At 46.5% G+C, this 24280-nt stretch overlaps 1 protein-coding gene across 9 annotated transcripts in view; it reads left to right on the top strand.

Moving 5' to 3' along the window:
* The window catches only part of PCM1 (pericentriolar material 1), a 1333387-nt gene that overhangs the window by 60486 nt on the left and 1248621 nt on the right, over window positions 1-24280 (top strand). For all 9 annotated transcript variants that reach the window (XM_086962572.1, XM_086962571.1, XM_086962570.1 and 6 more), the window contains exons 2-4: window positions 9032-9143; window positions 9670-9915; window positions 21740-22009. In XM_086962572.1, the coding sequence (XP_086818698.1) occupies window positions 9051-9143; window positions 9670-9915; window positions 21740-22009 (609 nt within the window). In that variant the 5' untranslated portion in view covers window positions 9032-9050. The remainder of the gene's footprint in view (window positions 1-9031; window positions 9144-9669; window positions 9916-21739; window positions 22010-24280) is intronic.

Here is a 24280-nt window from a genome sequence, read left to right as displayed (position 1 = left end):
GGCTCTCCCTGCCCCGCCTCTTCCTTTCCTCAGTTTTACATGGAAAACTCCTACTGAAGTGAGGGGAGACGCGGGCTGCCCGCCTGTCATCTGGGCCCTTCAGTAAGTCATGCCGGGCTCTGCTTTTCGTATCGCGCCGAACACTTGTTTGTGTTTCATAATCACACATGTTCGGCTGTTTAATAACCCCTTTTGTTTGAAGAGCCAATCTTCCAAATTGTAAAATGTGTTAAATAAAAACTGGCAGGGCGAATCCTGACCAATGGAAACCTCGCTAGTGAGTGGATATTTTTCTAGACAACACAACAGGTGGTGTTTGTATTATCTTGGATAAGACTTGTGTGTTTGCACATGTTCTCTTTTTTTGTTCCGTTAACGTACTTGGAATTAAGAACTCCTCTGACGTTATGGACATTGTTCAGACCCTCCAGGATATCGCCTAATTTATTGAGTGTGCATGTACTGTGGGGGCCATTAACTGCACTTTTGTCGCACTATTTATTTCATCACTGGGTGATTTGCACAGGCTTCACCACATTATATGTTAAGTGTTGTCTGTTTTATGGTCATACGTTGTGTTGAGTGGAATTTATTATTTTTTCCCCCTCCCTTATGCTCCGCCCTGAGTGTGGCTACACCAGGGCGTATTGTAAGCAGGCCCTATGATGAAGCATGTCACATACTTCACTATGTGAGTGAGGGCAGGTTTTTCCAATTTATGGATTTGCCTTAGTTTGTCTTGTGGCTTTTGTTGTGTACTCTACACCCCTCTTTGTGTGTGCACGTGTACTGTGGGGGCCTGCTGTTGTAAATTAACTCAAACAGTAAGGTATCTGTGTTTGTTGTCGAAAAACCCCCAAAATAAAATGCCGCTAAATTCCCAGATTTGTGCCGCTAAATTTACTAGTTCATGCCGCTATATCCTGGGGGGTCTGGTTAAGGCGCAAGAAGTTGTGATCCATCCATTTCGCGATGTCCCTAAGACAGTTTTTTAAAGGGTCAAAGGTGGACAGGGAAGGATCATGAAAAGAAAAAAGCAGCTGAATATCGCCAGCATAGGATGTCATCTTAATACCGGTCTGAGAAATTAATTCGGCCAGGGGTGAAAAATAGACGTTAAAGATAAGCGGGCTCAACGATGATCCCTGTGGCACACCCCAATTAAGTGGTCGACTGCAAGAAGTAAAAGGAGGAGTGTAAACTTGTTGTTTGCAGTTAGACAGGAAAGAAGCAATCCAATTAAGGGCCGTGCCCTTGACACCTATGGTTCTGAGACGATTTAAGAGGATCGGGTGAGAGACGGTGTCGAATGCTGCTGAAAGATCCAGCAGCACCAGCACCGCCCTCGATCCCTGGTCCAGAGACCACCGCACCGAGTCGGCCATGGCAATCAAGGCCGACTCCGTACTGTAGCCAGGCCGGAAACCATGTTGGGAGTTATGTAACAGGCCATTCGATTCAATGAAACTGGCAAGCTGTCGATGAGCCAGCCTTTCGAGAATCTTTGCCGGGGCAGGAAATAGGGAAATGGGCCTATAATTGCCCGGAATCTCAGGGTCGGCATTGGCCTTCATTGGAATAGGAACCAGGAGAGCATGTTTCCACGCCTCGGGATAGATGCCTGAGCTCAAAGAAGCGTTCCAGATACGATTAAGGTGGGGGTTAAGAAGAGCTGCTAAGTTCTTATATTGTTTAGCCGGCCAAGGATTGGTGGGCGATCCTGATTTGCATTTATATAATTCCTGGAGGGAAAGGTCTTCTGGAATTTCAAGGAAATCTGCGAAGACTGGTGTTGTGGTCGCACTATCAGGCGGCTCTTCTGTAACGCCAGGGCCATCGATGGTGGGGATTAGGTCTCGGCTAAAGACGCGCGGAAGCGCGTCTCCGCCGAGATCTTATGTCACCGAGCGTGCTTCCCAGGAGACACTCCTGGCCGCGCGCAGGCGATTCTAAACTGGCACGCGCATTAGTATGAGCGCTGCGCGAGGCTCCCACACAACACACGCATACATAGAAACAGAAGCGCTCACTCACGCACATACATACAGAACACCCCCACTCATATACACACACACACACACACACACACGCGCGCGCACCGGCCCCCCCTCTCCCCTTTAACTTACTGTGGCAATCTGGGGGACTCCGCTCTCCGCACCGGCAGGGAGAGTTGACGCTGCGGCTCCTATCCCGGGACTCCCTCTTGGTCAAGGGAGCCCCGCAACACGCGTGCAACGTCCTGTTGTCGGCCCCGGGGGCTCTCCACGCTCGCAGGAGCCCCGGGCCGCTCCACGCATTTCCTCCGCCTGCCTCCTCTTCCGGTCCGGACGCGGCTCCGCCCCCGTCACAGGCGACCTTGCCTGACTTCCGGTGCGGCCGCGGCGGAATTCCGGGGGCAGTAAGAGTTATTGTATATTTGGCTGCTAAATGAAAGCGTGTCCATCTGCCACTGACATTTAAATTTACTAAAAATATGTGAATATGCCCTAAATCCAAATGTAAATTTAATTTAGCTAAAAACTATTATTATTTTAAGTGAAATTAATGTTTTCATGTAAATCAGAACCCATGCTGAACAGTTTGTTTCGGCATTACTGTTTGCATGTCATATTTTTATCTTTTTGAAGGAAATGTACTACTTTTGAGTAGAGAAGTAGTCTAAAGCGTGATTTAACACATGCTGCTCGAAATGTGAACTTGGCGTGGTACAGACAGCTTCAGTGTGTTTCCTTGTTTTCTCTGTTTTGACATTATGCACTAGTTCTAGCTGTGGAAGGAAGCTGTAGTGAGTGCAGAGTAGTGAGTGCAGAGTAGTGAGTGCAGAGTAGTGAGTGCAGAGTAGTGAGTGCAGAGTAGTGAGTGCAGAGTAGTGAGTGCAGAGTAGTGAGTGCAGAGTAGTGAGTGCAGAGTAGTGAGTGCAGAGTAGTGAGTGCAGAGTAGTGAGTGCAGAGTAGTGAGTGCAGAGTAGTGAGTGCAGAGTAGTGAGTGCAGAGTAGTGAGTGCAGAGTAGTGAGTGCAGAGTAGTGAGTGCAGAGTAGTGAGTGCAGAGTAGTGAGTGCAGAGTAGTGAGTGCAGAGTAGTGAGTGCAGAGTAGTGAGTGCAGAGTAGTGAGTGCAGAGTAGTGAGTGCAGAGTAGTGAGTGCAGAGTAGTGAGTGCAGAGTAGTGAGTGCAGAGTAGTGAGTGTGCAGAGTGCAGAGTAGTGAGTGTGCAGAGTGCAGAGTAGTGAGTGTGCAGAGTGCAGAGTAGTGAGTGTGCAGAGTGCAGAGTAGTGAGTGTGCAGAGTGCAGAGTAGTGAGTGTGCAGAGTGCAGAGTAGTGAGTGTGCAGAGTGCAGAGTAGTGAGTGTGCAGAGTGCAGAGTAGTGAGTGTGCAGAGTGCAGAGTAGTGAGTGTGCAGAGTGCAGAGTAGTGAGTGTGCAGAGTGCAGAGTAGTGAGTGTGCAGAGTGCAGAGTAGTGAGTGTGCAGAGTGCAGAGTAGTGAGTGTGCAGAGTGCAGAGTAGTGAGTGTGCAGAGTGCAGAGTAGTGAGTGTGCAGAGTAGTGAGTGCAGGTGCAGAGTGCTGTGTATTGGCAATGTAAATGACAATGCCATTTATTTATGATTTAAAGAAAAAAAAAGAAATGTCATGAGCAATGCCAATTGCTCTACCTTTAATGATGCCGAGACCATTGCATTGCAAATGCTTGTTCTTCAAAGAAATCGGAAAGCTGGGTACAGAGGGACTGAGATACTGGTGGTCGACGATTGAGGGCCTGTGGGTCAGTGGAAGATGTGACCATATTAAAAATCTCTCTTGCGAGAAGTATTAATTCTATCAAAAAGATAGCTTCTTTTGTAGAATATGATCAATTTACGATACTCTTTAAGAGCAGTCCTGTACTTTAATTTACTATCTGCCGAGAAGGAGTGTCTCCAACTACGTTCCAAAGATTTATAGGCAGATTTTTTTTGTCTCAAATCGTCGAATACCAGGGGGCTGCTGGAGCGGATCTAGAAGTTTTAATGGGTCGAAGGGGGGCCACCAGGTCAATGGCAGTGGTAACCCATTCATTAAGATGAGAAATGTGCAAGTCCAGGTCAGGGGACCCCCGGGTATGGGGGGTGGGAAGATGTTCATGCAGAAGTTCTGGAGTAATCTTACTCTAATGCCTGCCATAAGCCTTAGCCGGTACAATAGGTCTATCATGGTGGGACATTTGAATGATAAAAGGAATAAAATAATGATCTGACCATACGACGGGACTGGGTTCCTTAACCGAGATGACAGGGAGATTGGAAAAAAAAGGTCTAACATGTGTCCGGCTCTATGGGTAGGGAGGGTGACTAGTTGGATCAGGCCATAACCAGACAATGTCGATAGAAAATTAGTGGTAACAGAACAGGTGGCATCTTCCGCGTGGAGATTCAGGTCTCCCAATAATGTGAAATTGGCATACCGAGAACTGGCTTGAAGAATAAAATCTGTAAAAGTAGATATATGCGAAGGGCTGGATTTAGGGGGGCGGTATACCAAGAGGCCAGAGCAAGAGATGGATGCAGATAACTTACACAAAAAGGGAGGGCCTCAATGCAATCAATTTGCTCGTAATGAGATGTAGTGACGGTCCATTTAGATTTATAAATAATAGCGACCCCCCACCTCCAAGTTTACTATTCTGGCGATTGGCACATAAAATGTTATAGTCAGCGGGTATGGCTAGAGACAAGGCGGAGTTAGAATCCTCACCTAGCCAGGTTTCGGTCAAGAATAGTAAATCCCAGTCATTGTTACTAAGGAACTGAAAAATGTCAAATGAATGCTTGACCAAACAGCGGCAGTTAATTAGGCCGGCATTGATGGATAATGGTACTTCAGAAGGAAATTGCCAAGAGGAAGCGGAAGTATAGTTGGCATTCCACGAGAACCCACCGGTCTTACAACAATAGGTACTGGCTAGGACTTCAGGTGATAATTGCTGTGAGTGAGTGCACTCAGAGGGTCTAAGAGACATAAATTCTGTCTGGCTATAGAGAATCTTGCTGATAGAGTTAAAACCGGCAGCATCTCTTGCTGCGGACGGGCGCAGACGGGCTTGCCTTTGGCGCGCCCGCTGCGCTCGTCCGCTGCGTGGCCAGGCGAGGATTGCCATATCAAGCAGGTGAGGGCGGGAGGGGCCAGGCTGCTGCACCGCAACCCGAATGCTACCCCCAAGATGGTGGCTGAAATGGAGTGTAACCCCTCGGCAGCTCCTGGTCTGCTGTGGGGGGGCCAGATGTAGTAGGAAGCAGGCAGACTCTCCCGCAGTAGTTGCCAGGCAAAACAGAGATAAAACAACCAAATTATTAAAATTACAACAAACTTTAAAAACTGCGTCCTCTAACCTTCCCGGCTTTCCGCCTCAGGAAGTGTGAGCTAACAAAGCAAAGTGCGATGTCCACAGCGCGAATTTATGAGCAAGTGAGGGCGGGAGGGGCCAGGCTGCTGCACCGCAGCCTGAATGCTACCCCCAAGATAGTGGCTGAAATGGAGTGTAACCCCTCTGCAGCGGGGGGCCAGATGTAGTAGGAAGCAGGCAGACTCTCCCGCAGTAGTTGCCAGGCAAAACAGAGGTAAAACAACCAAATTATTAAAATTACAACAAACTTTAAAAACTGCGTCCTCTAACCTTCCGGGCTTTCCGCCTCAGGAAGTGTGAGCTAACAAAGCCTACAATATCAACAATAAAATACAGCCTTCAATCTTGAATACAACCCTTAGATAAGTATCATGACATGTCTAGACAAATTGCAATTCTGGCATGTTACATACCCGAAATCTATAAACCCGGGCACCTTCATATAGTCACTCCCTCGCTGGTCCCCCCCCCCCCCCCCCCCCCCCCCCCCCCCCCACTCCCCCGCCCATTACTTGCCAATGTCACCATGAACCGGTCCAGCAATAGACCATGAATGTTACTCAGTCCTGCTCGGTCAGGCCACTTGCTTCCATCTCGGCCTCCGTCGCCAGGGTGTCAGGCCCTCCACCCTTCCTCCAGTCCACCTTGTTGCGGTGGGTGCCATTCGCATCGCCGACCTTTGTCCATCGATCCAGCCACTCCCAGGTTGCATCAGGTGAGTCAAAAAACCATGGTTTACCGTCCCATTCAACTCTTAATTTGGCCGGAAAAAGCATTGCATATTTGATCTCCCCGCTGCTGAGTTCCTGTTTAACTGCCTGGAAGCTGTGTCTCTGTGCCTGGACCCTTGCCGTAACGTCAGGGAAAAAAGATACCTCGTAGTTGTCAATCTTCAGCGGGGGGGCCCGCTCTGGAGGCCTGCAAGATATTATCCCTGTCGCGGAAATTAAAAACCCTTGCAATCAGGGGTCGCGGTAGAGCCCCAGGCTTGGGTCGCCCGCCTGGCACCCTATGAGCTCATTCAATGGAAAAATAAGCAGGGAGCGCCTTGAGCATTAGATGTTTCGTGATCAGATCCTCCACATAGAGGTCCGCAGTAGGCCCTTCTGTTTTTTCCGGAACACCAAGGATTCTTATGTTATTCCGGCAGGCCCTCCCTTTATAGTCATCCAGTTGTTGCGCCATTCATGCCTGTTTCTTTTCCATGTCAGACATTTGACGTTGCAGTTCAAAAGCGTCCTCCTGTAGTGCCGCCGACACCACCTTGAGCTCCCTCACTTTCTCATTCATCTGCTTAAAGTCCGCACGGAGCAGGGAAACTTCCACCGTGACAGTCCATGGAGGTACGCATTCCCCCTATGGCCGCCAGGACGTCGTGTAGTGTAGGTTCCTTAGCCGGGGTGGACGACGTTTCTGCGCCTTCCTTGTCCGCTCACGGCGAGTCGCGTTTATCTCTGCTTTTGTTCCACGCAAATTTGGACAGTTGTGCCTGAGGGTTACTCCTCGAACCTCTGCCCCCCCGTCGCCATTTTTCTCGTCGTCATGGAAGGCAAGCTGGGGATCCGCACAGTGACAATAGCCTTGACTCTCCTGTATCCTCCACTAGTTCTGAAAATCCCCTCGTGGGGCCTGGATTCACCCCCAACAGGCCTCTGGGGAACTCGTCGCCGGGTCCGCAGCACCCTGGAGCCAGGCCATGCCCACCAGCAGCAGCCGATCTCAAAAGCTGCGCTAGCGGTCTGGGGCAGCGTACACGGGCACCACAGTTCAAGCTGCAAGCCCACGTCAATGTCCACTGGCCAACACTCCGTCCCGGGTTCAGAAAGACTGGGGGACGCCTCCAGGCAGTGCCGCGGTGTAGATATGACGCCGGGAGCGCCTAGTCTTGTTCAGGCTTTTTCTGGGGGGGGAGTGGTGATATTAGCTGCCCCTCAGCCGACTCACCGGGGCCCGCCGGCGCCACAGTATGTAGGGGTGCAGTACGTGCCTGGCCCCCACCTCCAACAAAGATGCAGTCTAAAGATCAGCCTCAGTGAGTAGCCGTGGGTCCTGGAGAGGCGGGTGCACCACCATTTGCAGAGTGCACCTAGTCAGCGCCCCGGTGAACACGTAGGCTGTCTGTGGCTCCGCAGGAGTTGCGGATGGGGGCCCACGTAATAGGGCCGCCACCAGTCGGCTCCGCTCCAGGCCCTTTATTATTGCGCCTTCCGCCAGCAGGTTCAGGACTTCGCCAGCTCCACAAAGTCGGGCGCCGGCCGCTGCCAGGCCCCGAAGCCGGGGCCTCGATTACTGCCCAGCCCCCGGGCTGACACCTCCACTCACCCCAGATTCGGAAACCGGAGGAGGCCAGCCCCCGCTGTCCTCCGTCGCTTCACCTCCGCACCCAGGGTCCGGGCTGCGAGGAGTCATCAACTGAGGGGGAAGGAGGGGGTTCCGTAGGGAGAAGTCCGCGTCTCCGCTCCGGTCAACACTCCGGAGCCGCCATCTTGCGCAATTCGGCTCCTAGACCGTACGGGTGTACGCTCACTGCTTACAGGGGGTAGCATTTCGCAAGCACCGCACCGGCGCCACCTCAAAGGTGCCAGGTATCGTAATCGGGCACACTGGCTCGAATTTATCCGGGTCCGCAGGCTGTACAAGGATATGAGGCAACTGGACGGGCCGAGCTCGCTCAAGCTGCGGCCATTACTCTCGGCCGCTAGCCACGCCCCCCAGTCAGTTTAATTTAAATTCAGAAATTCCTACCACCCATAACCGCATAGAGCATGTGGCATAGCGTCATTTGTGGGCTTGTTTCACTGTGAGTGTTGGGATTTTGGTTGTGCATATGTGCACATCTGCCTGAAAAGTAGATAACCTCCGCTGGAAGGCTAATGTGTCAATCTCTACTTTCATTTGCCTGTATGTCATTTTTGTAGATACATTTTTGTGGTGGGCCATTTTTTACTCCTTTTTTGTTATAAACATATGCACTCCACCTTTTAGTCTGATGTCTTTAGTTTTAGAAATGTAATGCTTATTGCATATGTAGCAATTTTTTTTTTTTTTTAAACAAATCTCATTCTTGCCAGACTTTTTGTCCTTACCTGTTCTTGTTTCGTATGCAGTTTCTTATCTTTTGTGTGACTTCTTGGAATCCTAGACATTTTGTAAAAATCTTTCAAATCATTTGGAAATTTCTCATGCATGCTTCTTTTTGTTTTCTGTTTACATTGGCATTCTACTGTGTGTCAGGCCACCCATTGATAATACACCACAGTTGTATTTCGGAATGTCTCGAATTGTTTGATAATGCAGTCGTCGCCTTGCTAAACTACTGTTTGTTGTCATTTGTATCTGTTCTATAAGGGTAGAATCCATTTTTACATTTTTTATTATATTTTATTTCATAAAACTCCTGTTTTGTGTACAGAAAATGCAGTGGTTTATATAATTGCACTTCATACATAAGATGGAGAGCAGACCTGACCTTGGACACAGAAATAGCACTCCTAGGGTGTAAAGGTAGAAGACCCTTGATATAAAAGCTCGTATGAATTAAACATTTAATTGTTTCAATGAAATTTCTGTGGTATTCTTAACTTTTTTGAGCACATCCATCATATGATTACTGTGTTTTGAAGTGCCCAATATTCATCAGTGCTATGTGCTTTACAGGTGTCTGTAGCTGCTAACCATGGCAACAGGAGGTGGACCTTTCGAAGAAGATCTCTGCAGTTCAGGATTTCCTAACTGGACTGAGAGTCTTGAAGACCGGCTGAACAACATGGTAAAACTATTTAGCTATCGTAGCCCTTGGGAAATACCATGCCATATACATCTCTGAAGCAGATGGTCTTACTGACATATCGATTGAACCTGTTGGCCCATTTCCCTGCAATCTTCATTTCACCCATTTTCCTTTATTCCCTATCCCACCCATGTCCCCACTTAAACCTCCTTCTTTGAGGTTTGAAGAAAACAAATCTGTCACTTTCCTATCAATAGTAGTGAAGATAGTAAATGCAATTAGGTTTTGTTTTTGTGAAGCTTTTTTTACTCTGTACACAGTGCGCTTCAGCGGTTCTATTCAATTATGGATTCTGACATGCACCTTGGCCTCTGTTTGATGAGAGGTTTCAACTTAACAGTAAATTGCCAACTCTTCTCAGCAACAAAGGATCCAAAACAGACATTGTATACAGACCACCTCCTATTAACATTTTAAGTTATCTTCTCTGAAGGATCTGCTCCCAGCGTATCACTGTTTCAAATCTATTGTATTCTTAATTAAAATGCCCTCTTTTTTTTTGCAGGACTGGGGAAGTCAGCAAAAGAAAGCAAACCGATCCGCAGAGAAAAACAAGAAAAAGTTTGCAACAAGCAGTGAGACTAGATTGACTAATGACATTTCTCCAGAATCCTCACCTGGAGCTGGGCGAAGGAGGACTAAAGCTCCCCACACGTTTCCACATACAAGATATGTTACACAGATGTCTGTTCCAGAGCAGGCAGAGTTAGAGAAACTCCGACAACGAATCAATTTCAGTGACCTTGATCAGGTTTGTTTTCAGAGGAACCCAAGAAACGTTTACATTACTGTACTTCGTTGTACCATATACTTTGGTTTAATATTTGAACCATTGATGGTGTTCAAACAGAATGAAGTGTAAAAGTGGAAACTTAATCTCAATGAATATTTTTGTCCTCTGTATTGTATGTGTGACCATTCCTTCTGACTCCGCATGCTACTTCAGTGTTAAATGAACAGTCTTTTATCTTTGATAGAAATTCAGACTTAGGTTGCTGGTGAGAATTTAGTGAATGCTTAAAGCCCACCCTACTTTCCAGACTTTTCTCAGAACTGTCTTTTAGCACCGTGTAGTCTAGACCAGTATTTATTTGTCAGTGACTGTCATTGAATAGGAGTAGTTTTGATATGTCTCTGGCAGTTCTTCACTCGGTTAGCTGCTGAATAATGGCCATGCAGCATGTTTTGTTGTGCATGAGTGACTTTTCTCTTGTGGGAAGTGAAGATCTTTTTGTAAACCTTCTTCAACAAAGGACTATCATTATATTCATAAACATTAGTTTTTGATTTGACTATTGTTGGCTGATCTTGTTTAATTTTAATTTTTTTGTTTTGATCAGAAAAAGATTTAGTTAGTTGCTTACACTTCTAATTATATATTTCTGAAATTTTAGTCTGTTTCATTTAAATTAGTTTAATGGAGTGTTACTGTCAAAAGCAATACTTAATGTTTATTTTGAACCGTTCGACTAAAACAAATTGCAGCCTAAAACACACTTTCAAACCCTTAAGTCGTTAACCTTAATTAAAACCTTAAAACTGAATCTCTGTCCCTTGACCATACCTTTTTAACCCTTATACCACATACTCCCAACCGTATAACACTTTACTTACCCCATCTCCTAACCACATGTCCGTAACCGTCAATATTCTGTCCTATATCCCTAACATATTTACCCTAATCCATATAACACCAAAGCCCTAACCCATACCTCACACGCACAACCCCTATACTCTTTAACACCAGTCATTAAACACCTATTTTAAACTCTTAACAATATACCTGCAACCCGTAACCCAATATTCTCATACTCTGTACTCCGAAACCATAACCCTATACCATTAACTTCTAACCCCATACGTTAACCCGTATACACATAACACCTAACCCATTAACCCAAACTCTTCACCTTAACCGTTAATGTATATCCACAACCCATATACCGTGACCTACTAAGCCTTAAACCCTTTTACACTCTCCTTACTTCATCATATTTTCAGAGCACTCTTTTGGGATGCTTTTGTCTTCCAAAGTTTTTTTTTTTTTTAAATTAATCATTGGGAGGTGTTATTTTCAGAGGTGTTACTTTCGAAGTGCAGAATAATACCACCATTATCAATATTATATTATTATGTCTACTTTACCTTAAAAGTGTAGGAAAATAAACCCCGTTTCCTGGTTGTTAACTGGAACGACAGATTTACCGTAGCGTTTTTCTGGAATGTTGTGCACTAAAAGCCGTGAACTCCTCCCCAGCACCCACCAGTGCTGAAGTGCTTTTATATTTAACGTAAAATGGTAAAAAGGATCTCCACACTACATGTAACGGACAGTGCTTTATTATTTATTTATTCATTTATACAATTTCTAAAGCTCACTATCACCTGACAGGCATCTTGGTGCTAGTAACTCAAAGACCATGTCAACACAGAAGGGGGCTAAAGCACAGGCCTAGTTCTTAGGGAATAACCAAGTTTTAAGGTTCTTTCTGAACGCAAGAAGATCCTTGTGTTGTCTCAATTCAGTAGGTAGAGTGTTCCACAGCCTGACTGCAGCCACCCCAAATGATCTACCACCAGCTCTAACTTTTTTAAAACGTGGAACTTTTATTAACTTGCCTCCAGAGGAGCGGAGCGTTCTGCCTGGAACGTACCATTCAAATTTTTGCTGGAAAGAGACGGGTCCTTTTCCATGTAGGGCTTTAAATACTAGACACAAGGATTTCAATTTGAGTCTTTGTGTCACAGGGAGCCAGTGCAACTCCGCCAATGCTCCAGAGGCGGAGGACCTCCTTGACTATCCTAGTACCAGTTTGGCAGCAGCAGATTGCATCCGCTGTAGCCTGTCTAGTAGGAATTTAGGGGATTCAAGGAGCAGGGCATTACAATAATCCGCCCAACTAAGTATCGTACTCCGTGCTATCCGGACGCGGGCTTGATGGGGTAAAAAAGGAAAAATCTACCTCAAAGAGCGAATAATCGCCAGGCAGCAGCTCACCACCTTCCCCAAGTGCGCCTCCAGGGAGAGGCTACAATCAAATGTTACCCCCAAGTTACAAACTGTTTTGACCGGCTGGCCAGGATTGGGGGCCACAGATTCATTAGCGGCCCTACCGTGTTCCTGCACATCTAAAATTGCAACAGCTCAGTTTTAGCTATATTAAACTGTAAAGAATTCTCCTTCAGCCACTGTGACATATCTTCTAAACATCTATGAAACCCCTCTACTGAGATGGACTGCTCTCCCTCCAGGGAGAGAATGAGTTGCGTATCATCAGCGTAGTTGATGACCTTGCTGTTATAACGCTTGATGATCGTCAACAAGGGTCTCAAATAGACAATAAAAAGAATGGGGCTGATGGCCGAGCCCTGAGGCACCCCATGTGAGACATGAGAAGAGGGGGATTGGTAAGGAGGAAGAGACACCGCTTGCTGCCTCCCTGAGAGAAAGGAGTGAAACCACCTAAGGGCCACTCCCGTAACTCCCACCTCACTCAACCGGTTCAGAAGGATGTTGTGGTTGGCCGTATCGAAGGCGGAAGACCGGTCCAGCAGAATCAACACTGCTGCCTGGCCCCTGTCTGCCCGCCCCCGAAGCTCATCCATTACGGTCACCAGTGCCGTCTCAGTACTATGAGCCGGTCGAAACCCGAACTGCTCCTCCTCCAGGTGTTTAGCCTGTTCTAAATGCGCGGACAGTGTTCCACTACCTTAGCCGGAAAAGGTAGAAGGGATATTGGTCTAAAATTCTTTAGACATTCTGGATCAAGGGAGGGTTTTTTTAAGCAATGGCGTTACCAACGCCTGCTTCCATTGGCTTGGAACCACCCCTTCTGCAAGAGACTGATTACAGATCTCACACAATAGTGGGAAGAGTTCTACCCCGAACTCCTTCCAGATTTTACAAGGCAGTGGGTCCAAGGGGGAGCCTGACACAATGCTATCTGTTAACTTGTAGAAATCCTCAATCTGAAGAAGGGGAAATTCAGAAAGTGCTCCCAAGGCAACCTCCACTGTACTGCCATTCCCTGTCAGCTCACCCTTGTCCTTGATGAGGGACAACTGCTCGTGTCCTACTTTCAACGGCTCTGATGCCTTCCCCAACTCCTCAATGATAATGGCTACTTTATTGTGAAAAAAGTTGGCAAGATTATCACAGAGCCTCTGAGATGGCAGGAAGTCATTTTTACAACACTCTGGTTTAGTCAGGCTATTGAGGATTTTAAAAAAGCAGTGAGAGCTATTTGAAGCCCTGACCTTCCTATATTCCAAAATTTTTGCTCTCCAAACCTTTTTGTCCTCAATTAGATATTTCTGTCTCCAGATTCTCTCGGCCCGATTACAATCAAGCTTCAGTTTTTTCAATTCCTCCCCAAACCAGGGGGCAGATGGCCTCCCCTTAATCTGAAAGGATTTGCGAGGCACCAGTGAGTCCAGGGTCAGAGTGATCTCTTTACAGAAAGTGGAATGGTTCTCATCGACCTGAGCCTCCGGCGAGAAGCAGTCTTCCACCGAGAACACTTCACCATGACTTTTCCTCTGTACCAAGGCGCTCCAATCCCTGCCCACAAAATTAGTCCTCCGATTGCCTTCCCTTTTATCCCAGTTGGCCATATTCAGGTAGAATTTGACCAAAAGGTGGTCAGTCCAGTCCATCGGGAGAACCTCCCCCATGTATAGCTGCTCATCTAAAGCAAAGATGAGGTCCAACATGTGTCCCCCCATGTGGGTGGCTACCGAGACTTGTTGACGCAGTCCCAGCCCCTCACATGATTGGGATATATTGGCCAAACCTGTATCAAGGGAGCCATTCGGCCAAAGATTAAAATCGCCCAGAATTAAAACCCTCCGGTGTGTGGCCGCCACATTGCATGTGAAACATTGAGCATTCAAAAGTAAAATGGCAGTATTTCATGCTTACCATACTGTGTTTGGCTGTTTAATTAGAGGTGTGGACTATGTTTTAAAAATGATTGTAGCTTGAATAAATTGCATTTAATTTTTTCAAACAAAAATATTTACTAACCGGTCATTCAAAAAAGTAGATTTCTTGCCACTATTTGTAAGTGTAATATTTTTAGACATTTGTTTTAACACGTAACATAGCTGTACATACAAAGAGCTTTTATATTCGATCCATAATCCCTTTTTTTGAGTAAAAAATGTAAATTGATACTTGTATAGCGCACTACTCTAAGTTTGGGCATTTGGCTGGACGCAAACTTAAGCTTCATTCAGCAAGCAACCATTCTGTCCGCCACCTGTTTTGGGCTTATGCGCATGCTTAGGAAAGTGCTGCCACTCCTCCCTTTCCAAGCCCGTAGAATAATGGTGCAAGCCATTATCTTGTCCCGTCTGGACTATGGGAACTCCCTATATCTAGGGGCTCCTGCCTCCACAATAAGGAAGATTCAGGTAACCCAAAACGCTGCAGCCTGCCTTTTATTGGGCCTCAATCAGCGGGAATCAGGAACAGCGGCTTTGAGGAAACTGCACTGGCTTCCCATTAAGGCCAGAGTACTGTTCAAATCTATGTGCATTATGCACAAGGCCATGTGGAAGACCGCTCCAACAATGATCTGTTCCTTAGCGACCCCCTACCTCCCCCACAGAGCACTGCGATCTAGCACAGCATTCCTGGCTACCGTCAATAAAATCAGACGCACCAGATGGGGTGGGCGTTCCTTTTCCTGGAATGCCGCAAAAGCCTGGAATTCCCTGCCCACCACCCTTCGCAGCGAACCAAACCTTCTGAAATTTCGGAAGGAACTAAAAACTCTCCTTTTTATCTAAACCTGTTCTCATCTCATACTAGTCTGACTATACACAGCGCTACGAGGCCTCCGGGTTGTTTGCGCTTAACAAAACACAATTAATAATAATAATAATAACTACTCACCCGCAAGGGTCTCAAGGCGCTTGTACGAATACCGCTGTGGAACCCATCCTGGCTTTCCCTGTGAGGCGTCCACTCCTGGGCACCCCCAAGGTGGAGGCCAGGCATCCTTAGCGTTGTGGGAGCCGTTGTGGAGATTAAGCAAGCTATTGCCCAGAGTTGCAGAGTGGGACTCCATGATTGGAATAGGCACCGAGGCGAGAATTATCAGGTCCGTGGAATTTTGAGCTCAAGACCCGCCGAGGCGGGGAATTGAACCCTGGTCCCGGGCTAGACCTCTGAATCAGGGTATGCCGCTCTAATCATTGAGCCACACTTGTCCACTTTATTACTGTATGTTCTGGGTTAACACTGTCAACATACAGTAATAAAGTAGAATCGTGACTAGAACTGAACACATTGGTACAGTTTATCCCATCTGTAATCCTCTGTCTGCCATGCCTTCCAGACTTTCTCCCTTTTCTTGAGGCCCCCTCTGCTTTTATAAATAGTTTGTTTCACTTGCCAACACCAGTCTAAATCATTTTCCCATTCCTCCAGTGTCGGGATGGAAGTCGCCCCCCATTTCTTTGCCACGTTCCGCTTTGCAACTACCACAGCCAATACCAGCCATTCTTTTACATGTCGTGGCCAGTCTTCAATAGACTCAGTAATTAGGAGGAACCGTTTTGGTTCAAATGGGAATTCCATATCCACTACCTCTGACAGGAGGCTACTCAAGACCTGACTGTTCGATCAGTAGCGCCCCCTCCCCCCTCCCTGCGCCTTGAGACCCTCACGGGTATGTAGTGCGCTCTACAAATGATTGATTGATTGATTGACATTGCCGTGGCTATCTTTTTCCAGTATTCCTGAAGAATCCGGAAGTCCCAGAGCAAGTGGTAGAAGGAACCCTCAAACCCACTGCTTCTTTGACATTTCGTATTTTCACTTTCCCCCAACTTGCATAACACATACCTAGGGTAATATACTCTATGCAGTATTTTATGCTGTAGAAGGTGGAACCTGGCTCGAATCGTCTCCTCTTTCGCCCTGTAGTACTTCCAACGATTGCTCATCATCTAAGGCATCAACCTCTTGTTCCCATGCCTCCCACGCTCTGTTCGTAGGTTCTGGGGTGTTGTTGACTATTTTGTATAGAATAAAGATATTGTCTTTGCACAAAACCGCTCTGTCTGTATCCTGTCTTCTATGATGCGGCCTCTTTTAATGTTTCTGCTTCAATGATGAGTTTTCGTAGTACATGCCCGAGCTGGGTATATTTCCCTTGTCCCATCGTGTACTCGCTTTGCAAATCTACAAATGTAATGTACTCCCCTCCTCTCCAGATGTCTCCTAGTGTCTCGATCCCTAGCAGTTCCCATTTAGTGAAGCCGTCCAGGCTACTCACCTCCCTCAAAAAATCCCCTACCCAGATTGGAGTCATCCATGAGAGTTTCTTCTCCCACCCCATGTACTTCGAGGCCGCTTTTTCCATACCCTCGCTACTGTTCTTGTATGTGCAGGGAGATGTTTATCCATGCGCTTTCTGTAGAGTAAATCTTGCGGGCCTCGTGTTCCCATGTTCAATCTAGCCACCCTATATGCTGGTTCTACCCTGTCATTGAACATCCAACCATTAACATTCACCAACGGTGATGCCCAATAGTAACTGCGTATGTCTGGTACTGCCAGTCCCCCATCAAAAAAAACCCTTTGAGCATCTTTAAAATGATTGCTTCTCTCATAACAGCGGATCCACCATTGCCCTTCCATTTCTAGTGCTTAGCAGCAGTTTTCAGATCTTTAAAGAGTTTCTGGTTGCTCAAATTAGTATCATTTCTGATAATTAAATGTTTCCCTGCTGTTAATTGTTTGATTTTACTCGCTAGAAAGTGTCACTCATTAGTGTTGAAGCACTCCTAAGTACACTGAAAATAAGAAAATGTCACACATAGCAATCTCAAACCTTGGGAGCTATGAACTCCGTTATTTTGGCCTTGGGTTTGGGGTTTCAGTGTCAGATCCCTGCAATTCTCTCTCTATTGAGTAGACCCTATCTTCTACACTATGATAATAAAGCAGAGTTAAATTATGCTAATTATGTGGCTTCGGCGGAGTGGGCGGAGCCTTGGTGCAGAGGATGTAGCAAATTGATAGCTGTGCTGCAGTGTCCCTGGAAATGTTTTTCAAATGTTGCCAACTCTGTAGTTGGGAGATCATAGTAGTAAGATGAGGTGTGAGATGAGTAAATAGAGAGCTGGAGGAGGGAAGAGTCTCTAGAAAGGGATTATGGACATCATGTTAGTAAAATAAGGTTTGGGATGACCCAAAGGAGGTCCATGTGAATGCTTTAATTAAATTAGGCTAACTTAGCATTTGTTTGTTGCGCATCTTTAATGCGACGTTGTACTACATCTTGCTGTTTCCTTCTCCCCTAGAATAAAGTTATTAGTCTCCACAGACCAAGTGAAAGACTCTTGAATGATCTGAATGAAATGTCATTTTCTCAAGTTTGAATTACACTGTCTCAGACTGAATAAAATACTATTTAACCATTGTGTCCCGTTGTTATAGAATGTGTGAACGTAGAATCCCATGTAATGTAATAGTGAGAAAATCCAGAAATATATTCTATTGCAAATTTATATTTTTGCTTGCTTTCAGTTGGGTAAAAGCATGAGAGTCTAGGTAATATTTCTGTAAATGCATGCACTTTTTGTCTGAAATACTATAAAAGAAAATGATTTGAGGTGAAGAGGGAACAGGCCTTTCCCACTCTAAGACAGCAAATCTCTGTCTGTTTTATTACAGAACTCGTCTGAGTTCTCTGTTTCCTCTAACGTTTGGGCTTAGTATGCTGTCTGAATGTCTATTTAACAAATTAAAATGTATGCCTTTGTACTTTGAATATTTGAGAAGTAAAATATTTAACTTAAAAAAATAAAAAAAAACCTTTAGAGCTTGCTTAGTGCAATACCTGGGGCTTCCCCGCTCTACAATAGTGTCAGAATTTCTAACCACCCTGCCGGGTGGTACCCGTCCCGGGTGGACTCCTACTTAACACATCTAGTTCCGCTGTGACTGTCGTTCACTTCTCTCCCCACAACCAGTCTACCTTCAGACAGCTGCAGTAATGTGGAACCCAATGTGTCTATGTCCCTGGTGGCGAGTGAACAGAGCAGAATGTAAGTCTCTCCCCCTCCCACGTGCCACTGAGTGCTGTGTACCTGCTGAGACCATCTGTCCCCATGTTCTTTGCTTCTATCGTACAGGATCGCTTGATTAGCATTCCTACCCCCCTGGAGCCAGAGGGGTTTCCTGCATGCGCCCTGAGAGTATAGCCATATCTGTCTGAAGTTTTACATTTATTACCCATAAGGTACGTCTCCTGTAGGCGAATTACTTCTGGGGCATGGCGTTTAATGAATTGCAGTACTGTTGATGTTTTCAGCTTCCCATTCTGGCCGTTAACGCTCTAGGACCAGATCTTGATTCAGGACTGGGATTGTCCATGGGTCACTTTCTGCATGTGAGTTCACTGTAAGAGCCTCTACCTTCAATTGGGATGTTCTAGCTCCTCTCCTACTCTCGCCTTGTAGTACAGCTCCAGGACCCCTGGCCATTTCAGTGTTCAGTCCTATACCAGAGAGGCCCTGTTGAAGCTTCGGGAGGAAGGCTGCAGGTAGCACGACTCCGTCAGTTTGGGGCAGGAGATGGTAGTGCCACCTTGTTCATACTGCCTGTTTCAGGTAGGGGAGGACATGACTACAGTGCTACACAGTTGGGAGGCGAAGTGGGAGGAACAGAGTGCGGGGATAGGCAGGATCTCGGATGGAGGGTAGCACTGGCTCTATTTCTGTAGATCAAGGGCCGATTGAGGTACTGTCGAGATACAAGGAAACAGCCTCTACTGTATACTCCTCAACACACGTTCTGTGGTCAAACATACATATGAACTAGAATTTTTTTAACTGTGCATAACCCCGATATAGTCTTTTTCACTGAGACCTGGACGGATGATACTTCGGCCCCAGATTGGAACACTGTCCTGCCACCTGGCTATGCACTATGCAATCAAGATAGACAAGGAAAAAGAGGCGGGGGGGGTATAGCCATTATCTACAAGGATTTCCTGAAGGTTCAAGTGGAGGCAGTGGGGGACCTTCCAGCGGAAATAGCGTACTTCTGCACTAGGCTCAAGGACTCTTTTAACTTTCAGGGCCTACTGGTCTATTGACTGCCGGGTCCCAGAGCAGCTTTTTCGCAGGCACTCCTGACTTATATGGAAACTTGTATAGACTTCGAATTTTTTACAATACTTGGAGACTTAACTACCATCTAGAGCTGGGTTCAAATTTTGAGACTGCCACACTCCTCGACCATTTGAAGGCGTATGGCTTGGACCAGTTAGTGTCCGAGCCCAAACATCAAGGGGGGCACACTCTGGATGGGCTCTTTTCAAATAACCCTAATATTAAATTTGTAAGCGTGGAGTCCCTCCCCTGGACTGATCATAAGGCAGTCTTTTTCACCGGCAGGCTCATGGCCTTAAAGAACTGCTTCCGCCCGAAACAACTAGGGTGGTGTTTAGACGCTGGAATAAGGTAAAAAGTGGGGCTCTACAGGATGCCCTTAACATCTCCCCCCCCCTAGTATTAGATGGCGACAACTAGGCCGCGTCCCTTCAGTTTAATGAGTGGATCTTAACGCAGTTAATCGTGTTGCCCCTGAACATACCAGGACAGCAAAGAGGCACCCAGTGGTGACACCCTGGTACGGCCCTAAACTTAAAGGGCTAAAGGTAGAATGCAGGAGGTTTGAGCGTCTTTGGAGAGTAGAGTACAGTAGACAAACCAAAGCGGCCTATAATGAAGCTCTTAAACTCTGCAAGGAGGCTATTCTGGAAGCTAAACGAACATATTTCACAGCTAAAATTCAAGAGGCAGGTAATTCAGCCAAATAACTTTTTAAATCTGTGAACTTTTTAACCAAACCCCAGCAGGCCAACCCGTTTAAACCTGATCAGGATTTCTATAATCAGTTGGCCGTCTTTTACCAGAATAAGGTTCAAGTGATCTATGACAGCCTTGCAAATTCCTCAAAAGCTCAGGCAATCAACCTCCAATCCTCATCCATGGTAGAGGCAGCGCAACCCAAGCTAACTTGTTTTATGCCCCTTCCCACTGAGGATGTCACTAACCTTCTAAACTTGATAAAATCCGGATCTTCGAATGACCCCTGTCCTCCTGCTATCATGCACCTGGCTGCTGAGAGGATTAGTGTGACTCTTACACCCCTGATTAACCAATTTCTGGCATCAGGGACCTACCCTACGGCCTGGAAGACCGCATGCATTAGGCCAATTTTGAAGAAAACTTCACTAGAGCCCACTGAACCTAATAATTATCGCCCAATTATGGGTTCACCATTTGTGGCTAAAGTCCTCAAAAAATCCGATAATAGGACACTGACAGAATACTTAGAGAGTAACGGATTATTCGATTCCACCCAACATGGTTTTTGGATTCAGAGAGTGGTGGCAGGGCAATTCTCGTCCTCCTTGATTTGTCGGCCGCATTTAGACACCGTGAACCAGTCGGTGTTGGTGCGGCGACTACGGGAGGTGGGAATTGAGGACGCTGCGCTGGCCCTTCTCTCCTCTTTTCTGCAGGACAGGAAACAGAACCTGAGGTGGGATGGCCTCGAGTCGACAGTTTCAATCTGCCCTGTGGTATTCCTCAGGGATTGGCTCTGTCCCTGACGTTGTTTAACGTCTATGTGAAACCCTTAGCAACACTAGTCAGGAAACACTGTTTCACATTTGTGTCGTATGCTGACGATTCTCAACTAATGATATACCTGTCAGATAGGCCTGAGTTAACAGATACCAGTTTCCACTCCTGCCTAAAGGATATCATGAAGTGGATGACCTTGAGTTTCCTGAAGATAAGCACAGGAAAGACCGAAGTGATCGAGTTTGGAAATTGGACAACGTCATTATGGAATAAGTACTGGTGGCCGCTAGAGGCAGGGGAATGCCCAATTCCGGTTAGGAAGGTCAGGAATCTCGGAATTATTTTCGATGATAAACTCAATATGTCAGCATAGGTAAACAGCCTAACATTGGCCAGTTTCTTCATGCTAAAGACCCTTCGTAAAATTTTCCCTTTCATCCCCCCAAGTTACAGAAGACTAATGGTGGCCCCTTTTCTGTCCAAATTGGACTACTGCAACGCAATGTTTCTGGGTATCGACAAACACCAGATAAATAAGCTGCAATCCCTGCAGAATGCGGCAGCACGACTAATCTTAAAACTTCCAAAGGGTCACCCTACATCTCATGGACTAAAAGCATTGCATTAGCTCCCTGTGAGGCAGAGAATTGAATTCAAGGCACTCTGTCTGGTGCACAAAGCAAAATATGGTGGGGGCTCAGACGATAGGTAGCATAAAAAGTAGCGAGCGCCCCTATATATATTAAAAGCAAAATAGTCATTGTATAATGTCAGTAGAATTCAATAATGGAAAGTAAACATCTTATGAATGAGTTGTGTGAAAGTGTTAATCAGGCAAAATGTCTTATTCTTTTGATGTTGGCTTACCATGCCGATGTATATTCAAGGGTCAGCTCTTTCAAAGATGAATGCATAACACTTTATGGTAGATTTTTCATTTTTGTGTTGATGTGTTTTTTTAGAGGAGCATTGGAAGTGATTCTCAGGGAAGAGCAACGGCTGCCAATAACAAACGCCAGGTTGGAGAAAACAGAAAACCATTCAACTTTGTTCCACTACAGATTAATACCAACAAGAGTAAGGATACAACCAAAGGTCAACCAAAAAAGGAAGCTACAGGATCTTCACAGTGTAAAGAATTTCTTGCCTCAATTCTGACTAAAGATGGTGTACCAAATTTCCAAGTCTCTGAAGAAGATGGAAGAGGGGAGCCAGCGATAGATAGTAGCCAGGTATGGTTACAGTTATATAGATTTACATAGTATTACTTTCCACATTACTGTAGTAACATCTACTTGCATTCGCAATATGTTTTTCCCCAAGGGATAAGTCATTCTTTCCGGCAAATGGTAGCTGCTGTGCAAAAGAATATTTCAGCAGTAAATCTGCATGTGTTTAAGCAACAATGTACTCTTTCCTTTCAGTTTCTTGTGATGGCTCAAAAATATTTCTGTGAGAAATGTGTTACCTAGGACATGCTTCTTAATTTCCTAACTTTAATGCTAAGAACATATACAATTAATCTTTATTATCTATATGCCGTAACATGTGAAAATAAAAGTATCAAAGCACTTGATACAGCACTTTAAAATACTGAAGTGATAAAAAGTGACAAAGAAAGTCCTTATGTTGATTAACAGTTTAATAAAATTGTAGCTGGTCAGGAGCGGAGGAGGAAGCTCTCTATCTTTTTTTTTTAAATATATTTTTATTGCAGGAATTAGCCAAAGTTACATGTTAGATCTGCAGCATATCAGCAGGGTAAATAAGAAAGAAACATCCGATCCCCCGAGAACGAGCCCTAGATCAAGCATGCCACAGCCATTTTCAAGGAGCCAACCAAAGCCAGGGTTATCAATCCCCGGATCGACAAAAAAAAAAGGCCTGCCCCAGTGGACCCCCACCTATATCAAAGGCCAGCTCCCCTTGGACTCCCTCGTGGTGGCTAATGCACGCAAAAGGGCGAACTCTCAATCAACTGGTGACGCTCCCCCTCCGGACAAAGAGTCAAAGATCTTTGAAGCGTCTGGGAAGCGTGTGGCAGCGCAAGCCGCTAACATTTGGAGAATAGCCAACACACAGGCCCTGTTGGCTAGGTACGACAGGGCGCACTACGACACCCTAGAACAATTAATGCAGCACATGCCTGATATGTACAGAGGCAGCAGAAATGGTTATACAGGAGGGCAAACTGATCTCCAATGCGTCAATCAAATGCGCACTGGACGCAGCAGACACTGCAGCAAGGGCAATAAATACTAGCGTGATGCTGCGACGCCATGCATGGCTGCGCATCTCAGGGTTTAAATCCGAGATCCAAACTATTCTTCTCAATCAGCCGGTAAATCCGGACTTCCTGTTTGGACCGGAAGTTGACACAACACTTGAGAAAATGAAAAAAGACACTGAGGCAGCGAAATCCATGGGGGCTCTCCAGTCACAGCAGTTTCGAGGCAGTTCTTTTCGTCGCTCCGGTAACAGGGGAGCAACAAGAGGACAGGCTCTACAGCATTCCCAGTACGCCAAAGGCAACACGCAATCTGCCTACACTAAAAACACCAGAGGTGGATACCGCGGGAACAGCGCCAAAGGGAGAGGCCGCGGCAATAACAACGCCAGGTCCTCCACTCCCAACAAACAGTGACTTATTGTCACTGCCCCCCGACCATCTAACACCTGTCGGGGGGAGACTCCAGCAGTTCCTGCCACTCTGGGAAGACATCACAACAGACAGGTGGGTGAGACAACTTATCCGGTACGGCTATTGTCTAGAACTAACCTCCCCCCCCCCCCCCCCCCCCCCCCAACATACCCCCAGGAAACCGTCCTATGTCCGCAGAGCACTCGCTCTTATTGCAGCAAGAAGTACTCTCCATGCTGCAAAAAGGAGCCATAGAACTCGTGCCTGTCAAAGAAAGGGGTGCAGGGGTGTACTCCCTGTACTTCTTGATTCCAAAAAAGGACGGGTCCCTGTGGCCCATTCTAGACCTCAGACCCCTCACCAATACATCCTTTCGGAGCACTTTCACATGCTAACCTTACAACAAGTCCTGCCGCTGCTCCGTCAGGGCTACTTCCTAGCCACCCTGGACCTCAAGGATGCGTATTTACACATTCCCATTCACCCAAGTCACAAAAAATATCTCAGGTTCACAATCAACGGTCAGCATTACCAATTCAAAGTTCTGCCGTTCGGGGTCACTACTGCTCCCAGGGTTTTCACCAAGTGCTTGGCGACGGTGGCGGCGCACCTTCGCAGGCAAGGTGTTCACGAGTATCCCTACCTGGACGACTGGCTCGTGCAGGCCAACTTTGCCATGCAGTGCGGCCCCGACATGTCGCGGACCATTCACCTCCTTCACAGTCTGGGGTTCTCTCTCAACTACGCAAAGTCTCACCTGCAGCCAGCCCATGTGCAACACCTGGGGGCAACACTAAACACCCAGTCGGCCACGGCGCAGCCGAACCCGGCCAGGGTCAACCGCATGCAAGCGCTCATCCGG

The sequence above is a fragment of the Lissotriton vulgaris genome, chromosome 3_1 (assembly GCF_964263255.1).
Source record: "Lissotriton vulgaris chromosome 3_1, aLisVul1.2, whole genome shotgun sequence".
NCBI classification, from domain to species: domain Eukaryota; kingdom Metazoa; phylum Chordata; class Amphibia; order Caudata; family Salamandridae; genus Lissotriton; species Lissotriton vulgaris.
The sequence above is the reverse complement of the archived record's forward strand: the minus strand, read 5'-3'. Positions and strand labels throughout refer to the sequence as shown.